Source organism: Enoplosus armatus, chromosome 3 (genome assembly GCF_043641665.1).
Source record: "Enoplosus armatus isolate fEnoArm2 chromosome 3, fEnoArm2.hap1, whole genome shotgun sequence".
Classification (NCBI taxonomy): domain Eukaryota; kingdom Metazoa; phylum Chordata; class Actinopteri; order Centrarchiformes; family Enoplosidae; genus Enoplosus; species Enoplosus armatus.
Window position 1 is genome coordinate 5307894 of NC_092182.1, and position 14044 is coordinate 5321937.

At 41.7% G+C, this 14044-nt stretch overlaps 1 protein-coding gene across 1 annotated transcript; it reads left to right on the forward strand.

Moving 5' to 3' along the window:
- Positions 1–364: 364 nt before the first annotated feature.
- On the forward strand, positions 365–6517 carry arl8bb (ADP-ribosylation factor-like 8Bb). The gene is made up of 7 exons (XM_070902238.1): positions 365–530; positions 2102–2182; positions 2334–2407; positions 2658–2751; positions 3220–3287; positions 4405–4475; positions 4583–6517. The coding sequence occupies exons 1-7, from the start codon at positions 408–410 to the stop codon at positions 4630–4632; spliced, it is 561 nt and encodes a 186-aa protein (XP_070758339.1). The 5' UTR covers positions 365–407; the 3' UTR covers positions 4633–6517.
- Positions 6518–14044: the final 7527 nt, after the last annotated feature.

Here is a 14044-nt window from a genome sequence, read left to right on the forward strand (position 1 = left end):
TAAACTTAAAAGCACTTCTCCCAATTTCTTCAGCATCATTGTTATGCGGGTGGCACGCAAATTCATGTACCATTAAAGACCAGTTAAGAATTCATTTGCACTGATTATTATCTTGTCTGTCAGAAAAAAAGTGCTGGATGCTCAAAAACTTTCTCCAGCTACATGAAAATACATCTGTTGTAACAAGATACTTTTGATGTATTTGGGTGAAGTATTTATCCATCAGGTTCCGCTTTCATTGTGCGCGTTCCCGTGAAGTCCGTGCACTTCTCGGCAGGCGAGCAGAACCAGCAACACTTGTCGGTAGATCACATGATATGACCAAGCAGCTTGCCACTTCCTGTGTAGACTGCTAGCCAATTCACATCCAGACGGCCGCAGCGACTGCGACTACCTTGTCATCCAAGATGCTGGCCCTCATAAACAGGCTTTTGGACTGGTTCAGGTCTCTCTTTTGGAAAGAGGAGATGGAGCTTACATTAGTGGGACTCCAGTACTCCGGAAAAACCACATTCGTCAATGTGATTGCAGTAAGTAGCTAGCAAGCAAGCACCGTCAGTGCGGGCCCATGCTAACTTACTACTTGGGAGAGGTTGGGGACAGAGGTTTCTTTTAATGTGTTATAAATTAAGTTTAATCGCCACAGCAGTGGAAAGTGCCGGTGCCTGAAAGGTAGCACACATCGCTATTACCAACACTAACAACGATCCCACACAGTTGTTGTTTGGCTAGCTAGAATGACGAAGTTCTTGGTATGACTGTGCGCATACTTATGAAACCGGTCATGTGAACGGACTCGTCAGTGCTTTGTAATAGCTGCAGTTGTGTCAACATCTAGGATATGTTGACAACACGGGGCATTAGCTAAACTTTGTAAACAGTCTGTCTCGTTTAAGTCATCCAAGTTAGCTAGTGTGAGATGAAGCGGGCGAGGCCTGGAGCCACCGTGGGCACAGGCTGCCAGCTATCTATATTATTAGAAAGATTATAAATATAGATATATAGGTTTGCTTGGAATGTCCTATTATATGCCAACTGAGTTCAGTATTGTCATTGGCTCATGTTTATGCTCCCTCCCAGCAGAAATGTTAGGTCTTGATTTATGGCACATTGTGTTACTGTAAAGATTACATCATGCGATGTGATAATTGTCCACTTTTGTTGGACCTATCTGTTGTTGTGTCTAGCTTCTTTAGCTTGCCACCATACGGGGTTAGGGTCATATTCTGTGGTCCGGTTGTGTCTATGTCTGTGTTTCTAGGTGATAGACCACACTGTAGTCTTAAGAAGAAGTCAAGTTTAAGGCCACAGTACTGTAGGCTCACAAGAATACACATTTTTCTTTTTCGGTTCTGTTGTGGTCATGTCAGGTGATCTGTAATTAGGTTTGAACAAAGCTGCCTTCTCCTTCACACAGTCATTGCAAGGCTGTAAGCCTGGGCTCTTAAAAGGCTATTTTAGTAGCATAGATTATTTGACTTTTTTCACACATTTTCTGTAAGATTAGGCAGTGGTAGTACCTTTGAAAGCAGCTTACATTGGCTTTAGAGTTGGGTGACGCCACCTTTAGGATAACTGCCTTGTATGGCACTTTAGGCTTGTGGAGTGTTTGGTTACGAAGCAGTGGCTGGTTGCAGAAAGCTTGATTGGAAGCTAATGTATGCTGATGCATAGATGGCATCATCTTGAAGCATGATTCATTGAGTAAAAGGGCAAGTATTCAGCTAGAGGCTCCAAGCAGCCAAAAAATGGCTTTGTAATCAAATCATTTTGCAATTTATTCTGACAGAAATGATGCACATGTGCTAGGCCATTCATGTGACTTCAAACTCAGATGAAGCCATGCTTGAAATAAATGTCAACGGATTTGTATGTGGTTTTACTGATGTAGACACATTGACAACACACAGCACACAAATGGTACACATTAAATAGCAGCTTGCATATGATGCCACATAGAAAAGAGACAGATTAGATGCGTGTATGTCAATATTTGTAATACTTTTTCAACGCATTATGCCACTTGATGTGTGTCTTTTAACAGTGTAACATGCAGTATTCACCAATGTGCCGCCTTTTGGCTTATATTTGTCTCTTACAGTCAGGCCAGTTCAGTGAAGACATGATTCCCACAGTCGGTTTCAATATGCGAAAGGTCACTAAAGGCAATGTGACAATAAAGGTAGGCCAACAAGCAATAGTCTCCAGCTGGATGCTTTCACTGTTCAAATGAAATCAATTTTACACTGGACCAGTGCCTGTCTAGTGCAGTGTATTCTGCACTGCTGTTTTGCTTATGACTGTACTGTTGATTTTGTGCTCTCTTGCCTCAGATATGGGACATAGGTGGACAGCCCCGCTTCAGAAGCATGTGGGAGCGCTACTGTAGAGGAGTCAACGCTATTGTGTAAGTTTGTAGACACTCCAGAGTACAGCAGGCGGACACAATGTTGTGACCACAAATTTACAATTTGGCCCCCTAAGGTCCTAAACCTGGAAAAATGGAAATAATGCACGCTAATGAAATACAATGCTTATTCAATATATGTGTGTGTGTGTGTGTGTGGCTTGGTATCTCTCCATATAATGCTGTCATTACAGCATTTTGGGTTAGTGCTACCAAACTAAAAAGGAGTGTTTTCCTCCCCCCCTTGCAGTTACATGGTGGATGCAGCAGACAGAGAGAAGATAGAAGCTTCCAGAAATGAACTTCACAACCTTTTAGACAAACCACAGCTACAAGGAATTCCCGTAAGAGGACACGTGTGGTCTTTGGCCCAAAAAGCTCACGATGTTACAGCCTCACCTTGGTCCATCACATTGATTTCTGAGGGTCTAGTGACTCCGGTCACAAGCAGTGATTAAACTCATTATTATTAATCACTGCAACTAATGGGTTGCAATGACCCAGGCTTGATAAAATTACAGTAAGTGGTCATTTGAACCCAAGCCTGGATGTTTTAATGAGATTTTAATATCTTAGCTGACAGGATAATTGACTTGACATGGTTTGACTTGCTAAATCGACAGGCTTTCAGCTGCTGCTACTTGGCACCACACACAGACCATTAGTTTTGTCCAAACAGTAAGGAATCTGTGATGGGTGAAGCACATGGTTGAGAGGAATCCTTTGCATTGTTTGATCAAACTGTGCGGTAATGGTGACACATTGCCGTGCTGTATATTGATCGTCCCTTTCTCTTTTTCCTCATGTTTCAGGTTCTAGTACTGGGCAACAAACGAGACCTACCCAACGCACTTGATGAGAAGCAGCTCATTGAAAAAATGTGAGGCACAAGAATACTGAGTACTGTATTTTTGTTCACTGCACAAACATCAGCACTTAACTTCAGACGTACAGTATCCTATAGTCATAACTAGTGCATGATATTTCAGTGTCAGGAGTATTATGCAAGTCTTTCCCAGTGGAGATCCAAAAATTATGATATCAGACATTTCCATTCCATTATATTATACACTGTATGGCCCAAAGTATGTGGACATGGGTATCTGCCTACCGGTGTTACATTTAGAATACTTAAATAATTCATAGATACTGTGAGGCTGTTGGTAGCAGCATATTAATGCACATAGTATTGGAAAGAGATGTTCAACAGTCACATTTAATGTCCAAGTGTCCACAGACCTCTGGCCACATAGAGCAGGCGAATCATTGACTCCATCAAGGGATTAGTCATAATTTGGAGGTTCTCAAAATAAAACTGGACACAAATATTAGGAATGATGTGATTATTGGTAGACGGAGATGTCCCAAGCTGATCCTAAGAATCGGTCTCGGGCCCAGCTGGGCATATTTTAATGGATCGGTATGGGATAAAATAAACCCGATCAAATGCAAGCCCTTTCTTTACTGTGTTTTGCCCACTGAAGCTTGTTGTTGGTCATTGCAAAACTGCTCTCCTTTACAAGAGTGCAAGCATTTCGCTGCATATGCGAGTGAAACTTAATGCTAACAAAGCCATGATCTCCCCGCTCTATGTCCTATCAGAGCAGTGTACAAAACAGTCAGATAGCAGCTTCTCACTTTGAGCCAGTGCTGACCATCACTTTCGCTAGTTAAAATGACAAATGTTGTATAATGTCATGTCGGCTGTCGCTAACTAAGTGTTTTTGTAATTCCAACAACTCACAGAGTGATAGGTCTTCCAATTAAACTTTCATTCATATCACATCATTAATTTAAGTTGATCAACTTAATCATTTTTAACCAAGACCTCCAAGAAGCTTGTGCACCAATGTGTCAGGTACATATTCAATAAATATTTAGATTATAGAAAGTATTGGATCGGTCCAAAACTTCATCCCTCAAGTTTTGGAGTTTTTTTTAAGCTCTTAACTGTAAAACTTATTTGGTGCTTAGAAATGTCGTTTTTCCTTTTTCAGGAATCTATCTGCCATTCAGGACCGAGAGATCTGCTGCTACTCTGTCTCCTGCAAAGAGAAAGACAATATAGGTAAAGAGCAGATCAGAGGTTAAATGGTTCTACATCCAACTGCATTGATACAAATGTTTAATAATATTTGGACCTGCTGATGTTATAAAAATGTCTTAAATGTGCAGATATCACACTGCAGTGGCTCATCCAGCATTCAAAGTCACGGAGAAGCTGAAGGTGAAGTTCCACCCAGTCGCAGCTTTGGCCTCAGCCCCCTAATGGTCATGGGTCTTCGACAGCCATCCCTTCCACTGCCTCTGTGAAGTAATCCAGCTCTCTCTGCTCACTACCGGCACCACCTGCACCACCCAGTACACTACCATAGATGTGTAGCCCCTGTACAGCACTACCGCCAAGCCAACTATCTGGAGTCTTGAAAAGTTGTTTCAGCACTGTGCTAGAAGGTGGATTGTCCATACCCATCATGCCTTATCACGCATCATTACGGACATGCTCTGTGTCTATTTCCGTCATGGAGTTGTTGGTTTTTTTTTTAGTTTTTTTTTTTTATTTAATGGCTTCTTTTCCCTTCGAAACAAGAATCTAATGATGTTGCAGTTTACTGTTACCCTGTTACAATAGGATCGAGCTCCTCTAATCTCACACTCAAACATCCGTTCTGTTGCCTGTCAACATTTTGGTGTTTACGTGACAAGGTCGTGATTGTAGTTTTTAAAAGTTATTTGCCAAATGACGATGGTTGCTTGCGCCAATGCCTTCAATTCCTGACTAACTCTTAGCAATGTAGCCTGCATTTTATTTTGCTGGCGTACGGAAATAATCTATTTTATTAAGTGACTTTAATTAAAAGTTTACACATAACTTAAAGATGGATAGAAGGTGAGACTGTGAGTGGTTGTTGTGTCTGAGGCAAAATCCATAAGATAGGTCAGCAGCGTTTTAAGTGCCTTCAGCTAAGTGAGTGTTCCAATCAGACAGTTATTGCCCAATGCAACTTCTCAGCCACTATTATAAATAAACACTTGGTACAGACACAGCATAAATCCCTTGATTACGCTTAACACCACCCCTTGACAATCTCATTTTATGTTATGTAATCACACAAACACATTATGATGTCTGAGAAAAGACAGTACTATGCTAACGATGAAAAATGAGGAATGGAGTAATGGATGATGATAGAGGTGAATGAGAAAATGTTGCATTGTGTTTGGTTGATGGGTAATTTGAATGCTGTTTCACTTGTAGCCTCTGACTCTTTTTATGTAGCTTGAAAAGTGGGCTAACTTTTGCTTGCAGTTCTCAGGTTGTTATAGGATTTTTAAAAACAGTATGGGCGTGCCCAAGCATCTGTTTCATAATCCCTATTTTGTTCGGGTCGGATAACAGAAAGCCAGTGTTAGTCATGATGACTGAGTTTACGGAGAAACAGAAGACGGTGCATTAGTTCACAGCGTCGGATGCATGATGTCATCCATGCCTTGCCACGCCCTTGTGTGAACCCCAATGTCTGTTTGTAGAAGCCTTAGCAGTCCAAGGACAACGCTGTCTCCTCTAAAAGCGACATATTGACACGTTTCCTTTCAGCGACAAGACAATGATTTCTCACAGGTTTGACCACTGTACATTAATCTGCCCCTTGCTTGGCCAGTGCATCTTGATCAATTTAAGATTTTTTGTGTGTGTGTGAGTGTTGCTGGGTCAGGTTGAGTTATCCCTTATGCTACAATGCTGTATGTAGGCCTACATGGCTCCTGCATTTCATTGTAATGTTGTCTACAAGTCCATTGCGCGCTCTCTGTTATCTCACATGTTGTTGTTGGTGATCGTTGTAATCCTAAATGTCGATTGTTGGGACCACAGCAGCAGTGAGGGGCTGTAAAATTTTGGTGACTGTGTGGGTAATCTGGGGAAAGCTTTGTTACCTGTGTAATAATATAGCCTATTTGCAATTTGTATGTGCATGTGCTGAACTTATTCACATTCAATTGCAGACTTTGTAAATAAGACGTTAGCATTTTTATTCCAACAAATGCTCCTGTAGATGTCATGCATTCTTTCCCTGTGATTGCTAATAAATTTGTTTTTATTTTTAAGGATTTCAAGTGTGGCATCCAGATTCCTTGGAAAGTAGTCAGTTTAAGTTGTCACCACTAGATGGAGGCAGAGGACTTTGGAAGGATAAGAGTAAAGGATGGGTGCTTTAAAGTCTCTACAGACTGTAAACTCCCAAGTTTTACTTAAAGTTCTCTTTTAGTGCATCATGAAACTGCTTTCCTCTTTTTATATTGTGCTTTTCGTAGGGCAGCGTTTCTGTGCAGGTCTGGCAAAGAGAGATTTAGAGTGTATATGTGTGGGATGACCAGATGATCAGTTTTCAACTATTGTCACACTAGGTACTTACTTGAAACTTCACAGAGGATTTCATAACAAGGTGCTCATGAGGCCTGATCCTTAATTTTGTGCCACCTTTGTGGATAGATATGGTTCTGTATTTTCCATTAAGCTGCTATTGTTACTTATAGATGTTTAACACCTCTCAGTGTTTCTTGGCACAAAAAATGGCTATTATGCAAAGAAATGTAACACTCTGCTAAACAGACAAGCGCAGGGAGTGTGTCACAAACTGGGGGGCCATAAAACAAGCCGTGTTCTCACAGCTGGAGCTGCACAGAGCAGTCGGAGAGCACCTCTGTGCTGTTAAAGCACCTTAATTAATCTAATTTCTTAAACGCAGCATGTAATGAACAGCTGCTGGCATTTATGGTATGCCAGGGCAGTAGTTAGAACGTGTGGACAGATCTAGGTGTTATCCGATGAATTCCATGGGTCAGTGGAGACTGTGGAGTGTGTGTGTCCATATGGGAACTTTATATACGTGTGTGTGTGTGTGGTTTGCAATTACAATGACCATGAGGGATTAAGTAGTGGTTACAAACCTGCCACATGGATTTATGCGAGGAGGTCACGGAGAAGACCCGAAGGCGTGACATACTATTAATGTAGTTACACTCCATTACCAATGGGCTCATTATGTAATACAACATGTTTTGCACCTACCACCTGTCACGACTGCACTGTTTGCATCTCTCAAGTGTCCAAACTCCTGGGTCGGTCCTATGAATGACCATTCATCAGCAAAATTACAAGGGCTGCTCTAAATTGAGTTATGGAATATTCCTCCAGACATGATTCACTCCCTCATAGCTTTCACTCTACTTAACTGCTGTAACCCTGAGCTTAATAAATCCTCTCTTAAACCTTGATGGATGTCTTAAATTATGAGGATGTAACTCAACTTTTAACAGGACTGCTCATATTGATTTAATCAGGAACACATCTACGTAGCACTGTGGATAAACCGCTGTATTATAATCCATTGTGGTCCAAATAATGTCCAAGTTTGAGGTTACTCGGAATTAATATCTTAGCAACATAAAGGAATCGCAAGCATCGACTCGGCTTCCTGTCTATAAAATGCCTGCCTACACAGACACGTTTCCAGATTGAAGCTGCCGTTGCTGACATTGATTGGTTCACTTCTGTCTCCCCAGCAAGCAGCCCTGAACCGTCTCAGTCAACACTCAAGCCTGCGCTTTACTTTTCACTCAATCATCTGACAGCGCTGTAACAAGCGAACACATCACACCTAGTTTATGCAGCCTCAGAATCATTTCTCTTACACAGCCTGTGCAGAAATGTGCAAGGGAGAGGTCACTCTGTTATCTGCGTAAATCACCAGGATATTCTTTTACTGTGAGAAAATGTTTAATGTCTGTCCAATAAAACACCGTCTTGGAGTTTGTTTGTTTTTTTTTCTCCTGGCATATGGTTATATGTGCGTGTGTTTGTGTGTGCATCTGGGTTTATTCAGAATGCACATTGGAAGCATTAGTAACTACTGTACTATCCCTACCAAGGCTGAAGCATCCCCATTTCCTTCCTCCTTTCTCTAACTCCCTGTGCCATTATAAACTCTTTTTGTATATTCCAGACAGGCCTGTAATATTATTTAGTCCACTTCCAGCATTTAGAATTTGAGGTCGTAATGTTTATGATATGCAGCATTTACATGGCACCCACGGGGCATCGCACTAAATCCCCAAGCTGTGAACATGTGCCTCGAAGGGTGAAGGTCTTTTCATGTCTGATTTACAGCACCTGTATCAGTACGAGTTTTAACCAGCAAGATATTAAATCTAAAATTCAGCAGAGATTTACCAAGCAGATGCAATCTGACTTAGTGGAATCTCAAATGAAGCACGGGCGGAGTTGCTCTTTCTACGATGTGTTTTGCTCAGTGTCTCAATGAGTTTGTGCAGCATGAAACCAGTTGTTAATATCTAAGACATGGTTGCACATTGGGCCGGGCAGTCAGCTGTTTATGTAACGCTGTTTACCTGTAAGTCCTCTTTGTTCATGTGACAGCGCTGACATCAGAGCACCACTGTCTTTAGCTGAGCTAAGTGTGGGGTCATTTTGTCCCGGGACCTTAAAGCCTGTGTTTTATGAGACGTCAATAAGTTGTTTCAAAGTTGTTAAACTATAGTTTGGGGATTAGAGGTTTGAAGCCACAGCGTCGACAGGCAACTACAATCACTTCATTCAGGTCCCCGTTGTGGACGTTAACTTGGCACTAATCACTGTGTGTGGAATTTCACATGATTCATACAGAGCTGCATGGCACATATTGCCATCCTTTTTGGCTCTACACCCTGTAAAAGACAGATGATTACATGCACACACCCTATAATAGCCCAGCTTAATAAGACTCCATAGACGAATACATTCCCCAACTTAGCTGGTTTACTTTAGGTATATGGATGTTTATGAGTGCAGATACAGCAGTGAGAGTGTTTCATTTCTATCATATTTTGATGCTCATTTTTTTACTTGCATGGATTTCTAGTAATAACAACTTGAAATCTTGCTCAGAGGGTCAGCAGAAAAATATTAGTCCTGCCAGCGCCATGGCATTATGGATCGCAATGAAGGTCCGTTGGTTGGTCCACCACTTTGGTCCAGACTGAGGCTGTGTCTGAAGCCACTCTCATGTTCGCTCATTCACCACTCGCTATATAATAGACACTACATAGTTAACTCAATACTGAGCAGTAAATTGAGATTTTGGGACACTTACTAATCTATCATTGTGCGTCCTCACTGACAGCTGGTGAGGCGCAAAACAAATTTTATTGTCTGTAAAATGCAGAGCATTGCATTGTGGGATTGTTGCAGAAAGTAGTGTCAATGCCATTTTTTTTTTCAGAATTCTGACACTCAAATAAAATGGTGGATATAGTACACTCTTTCGTAAATAGGGAGTGATTTTGGACAGCCAAAAATATCTCAACAACTATTGGATGGATCGCCATGACATTTACACACAGAGGATGAATCCTAATGACTTTTCCTCTAGCGCTGCAATGAGGTTCACATCTTTTGGTTTTGAGTGAAATGTCTTGACAACTATGGGATGGATTGCCATGAAATCCGATCAACACATTCATGCCCCCCTCTGGATGAATTGTAATCGCGTGCCATCATCTGGTCAAAGTTTCATTTAGTCCAATTCTTTGGTTTTTGGACTACTCTTTTCCACTGATTTTGTGACTTGTAGTAAGTAAAATATCCTTAAATCTTTGAAAACTACTCAAACTTAAGGTGGCGTTGCTTTAGTTTGAGTGGCTTTGAGCCATAACAGAAAACCACTGTTTGAGCGTCAAACAGGAAAGTTTTTTTTTTTTTGGACTTGGCGTAAACCATGACTTTCTCTTCTTTTTTGTGATTGTGGGAGTGCAGAAAAGCTGCTGAGACCTCCAAATGCAATAATTCCATTTCCACTCTACGAGTAATCTTTCAGGTCCATTCTGTTATCCGGCGTCCTCTCAGATAGCCAGCTCTCCTGTGAACGCTTTCATACTCTCACCTCCCTGCCTCGGCTCCGACACTCTCCCCTCCTCAGATTCCATTAAAAAGCATAACTTCAGCTCCTGCGGCTCTGATCAAATAGGGCAGCTAATGCATTTTTCCTGCGTTTTGATTTTTTTTCCAATGTACCTCATATTTACATATAGATTGAGTATTTATCAGACTGCATTTTAAGGCAGATTCACTGTAGTCCACTTTATTAAACCATGTTGGATTTATGTATATTTAATGAAAAGTTGACGTAGGGAGTGTAATTCTTTGAACAAGGGAGTATACTTGGTATGTGGGGCGAATAGTAATGCAGGGGCTGGGAACAACTTACCTTGTAAGTCTTCAAATGTCTTTCGTGTGCTTCGGTCAGTTTTTTACGATGTAGTGTTTGCACTTCTGCTCTCAGTAGCTACACATGAACGTTGTTCCACCAACATCATGTGATAAGAATACAAAATATCAATCGTCAATTTCTCAATCATGCTGTAAAAGTAGACGGAAGTGAGGTCACACCATGCAAGCTGGAGCAGGTTTAATACATAGACTGTATATAAACATGGACGACATGACAGTGAAGCCAAAACATGCTTATTTCCTCTCTTGCCAAGAGTTACATGAAGGGATCAATACCACTCTCATATCTGTCTGTTAAGTATGAAGCTACTGCCAGGAGGCGGTTGACTTAGCTTAGCTTAGCTTAAAGACTGGGAATATGGGGAAATAGCTGTCCTGTCTCCATCTAAAGGTATCAAAATCAGCATAAAAACAACAAAAACAAAAACTTCCTGGAGTGACGACAGTGACAACAAGGCTTAAGGCAGTCACTGATTCAGACAATTAGATATAATGTGTTAATTAGTGAGCTTTTGTGGTGCTGGCATGCCAGTTGTGTTACCTTCGGCCAGGCTAGCTGTTTTCCCCTCTTTCTGTCTTTATGCCAAGCTAAGCTAACTGGCTATTTAACAGACAAACACAATAATGGTATCAATCTTCGCATCTAACTCTCTGAATAAGTGTATTTCGCAAAATAAACTATAAGTCAGGTAAACTTTAGACTTTTTTTATCCGCTAGATTATATCCAGTCAGAAACATGACAGTAATGTTCATAAAAGGCAATTCTTACACATTGGTCTGATTGTGTATTCATTACTCCGTGCACACAAGTCTTCGTCTCCTTATGTTGTGTGAAGTGACTCGATTTATCAGTGTAACCCTATCACTATTCTCTAAAACTCAACGTAATTAGATTGGATTATTCATTAACATACTGGACCCTGGGAGGTCTTTAAACTACACAAAGCAATTGTAAAAAGATTTTTAAAAAACAACATGTCACTAAAATGTGTCTTGTCTGACAAATGTTGTCCAAATCCCTACAAAGGATGTCCTCACTGTGTGCTGGCAGCCTTCCTGGCTGGAGGCTTGAGGAATCTGTTGCTCTTTGTTTGCATGGAGCATCAGGTATGAGTGTGTTCAAAGGACTTTGCAGGGGCTGTGCGAGTCCTTTATCCCCCAGTCATCGTCCACTCAGGTTGACAATGGCTGAACACCCTGAGGGTTGTGAATAGAGAGGCTGACAGGACAAATGGTGCACTGCAGGCTGGAATGTTGAGGGAAAAAAAGATAACAATAGGGGCAAAATAATGTAGTGCAAACAGTGCAGCAACTTAGGGGCTATTTCCAGTGTGTGTAAGTGTAAGTTTTGCTTTGCACTAGAGTACTTTACTTCAATTTCTGTCTTCCTCTAAGTGATGATCCCGACTGCCAGAGAGAGTTCAGCATCACCCCCACCACCCCTGCTCCTCTAAGTAAGGCCTTGATGAGTCTTTGGAATCAGTTCAATGAGAGGGACAGATGTTCCCTCGGGCCAGATGAACTGGACAGCCAGTGACAGCTGGATTCAGACCAGTTAACCTGCCTTTGATATTAGCAGCCTTTCCCTCTGTAGGTAGCTGGCCTTGGCAGACAACATGAGGCCAATCAGATGGAAGAACAGCCTTTACCTTGCTCTGATCCCCTGCCAAGACCTCCTGCAACTTTCCCAGAGTCAGAGCAGCAGACACAAGGTGATCATACATTCATCCTCATGGCGCACCACATTGCATGTGCAGCAACGATATAGTTAGCATAGCTCCAGACGAAGAGTGATTTTACGGGAGGCCTCCAGTATGTGATGTCATCTTGAGAGACAGGCCGTGATCTGCTGCTCCTCTTCTGGCTTAATCCTCTTGACTGCATTTGTTTGCATTTTTTTCCTCATTCATTTTTCTTTTATTGCATGAGGGAAATATCCGCAGCACTGTCTCTTGAGCAACATGATTTACTCTTGCTCATACAGTAGAAGCAACAAGTTTTCCCTGTGGGTTTGTGCTCCATTATACTGTGAGAAGGCTGAAGTTTTGCTGATGAGAAACAGCTGTAGCCCAAGCTACCTCAGTCACAGAATAGGAAAAATAGCACTTTGGCCACTTTCAACCACCTGCCTGAACATACACTCTTTTCAGCAACAAGTAGCCTGCAGAGAGAAACACAGAAAAGTGTATGACAGTCTTATTAATACTAGATACTGAGTTTCACTATGATGTCCTTTTTCCTTCCTACAACACGTTCATGTTTTCCACACTGTATTCTGTGTGTATGAGTTGAATGGATTGTCCATTTTAATTTCACTGACTTGCCTGCAATGGTTTCCAAGTGGCAGTTTTGCTTTAGCATGTTGTCGTTGAGACATTTCCAAAGCAAACTTTCCAGTCTGTAATTCCATTGCCATGCTTTGTGTGAAGGATTGCCAATCCAACCACCTCTATGTGTTATAGTGTAATTAAAGAAGTGTTTCAACACGATCTGACGAAGAAAAGTGTTTGGATACACAGGAAAGGAGATGAGGCATGGCAGTCGCAGCTGAAGAGAGAATTGCATTCCTTGACATAGTTAGCATGTCCTTCGCACTCACTCTGCTGCCAAGTTAAAAGCATTTCTCAGAGCATGATTAAAGGTTGCTTATAGAACAACATTTGAGCACAACATACGCATGTCCTTGAGCAGAGAGTCCTTCCGTAAAGACGCATGATGAAGCAGGACTGGAATGCTATTGTTTTACAGGAATGCTGTTTCCTTGCTGTTGGCATTCGACTCTGAAATGAGAACAAGTTGCTATTTCTGGTGGAGTACGACTCCAAGTTATTGTGCCAGGCTACAATGAGCACAAGCCCCTCTGAAGGTGACACTTCATAGAGGTCGGTGACAAACAGTAACCTTGTGTCCTAGGATAGGCAGGGACTCAATAGGAAGGCTTGATGCCAGTTCTAACAGAGAAGTCAAGACTAGCTGAAACTTCTCACACTGTTTTACACCTTCTGATGTCATTGTTAAAGGAATAGTTTGACATTTTGTGGAATCGGATTATTCGCTGTCTTGCCGGGACTTGAGATGAGAAGCTTGATACCACTCTGTTTAACTGTCTGTTTAAATATGACGCCACAACCAACAGCCAGTTAGCTTAGCTTAGCTTAGCTGGAAACTAGCCTGGCTCTTTCCAGAGCACCTCTAAAGCTAAGAGTTCATATCATGGTGAGTCAGGCTAGCTGTTTCCTCCTGTTTCCAGTCTTTATGCTGGGCCAGCTGCTGGGTGTAGCTTCATATTTAGCTAACTAGCTTTAACGGACAGCCATGAGAGTGGTATCGATCTTCTCATCTAATTCTC

What these genes read in the sequence shown, in the direction of transcription:
- arl8bb (XM_070902238.1), top strand. Translation starts at nt 408, where the DNA reads ATGCTGGCCCTCATAAACAGGCTTTTGGACTGGTTCAGGTCTCTCTTT. An exon ending in AAGGCAATGTGACAATAAAG is followed by an intron (nt 2,183 to 2,333) that starts GTAGGCCAACAA and finishes CTCTTGCCTCAG; the next exon opens with ATATGGGACATAGGTGGACA. An exon ending in AGAGGAGTCAACGCTATTGT is followed by an intron (nt 2,408 to 2,657) that starts GTAAGTTTGTAG and finishes CCCCCCTTGCAG; the next exon opens with TTACATGGTGGATGCAGCAG.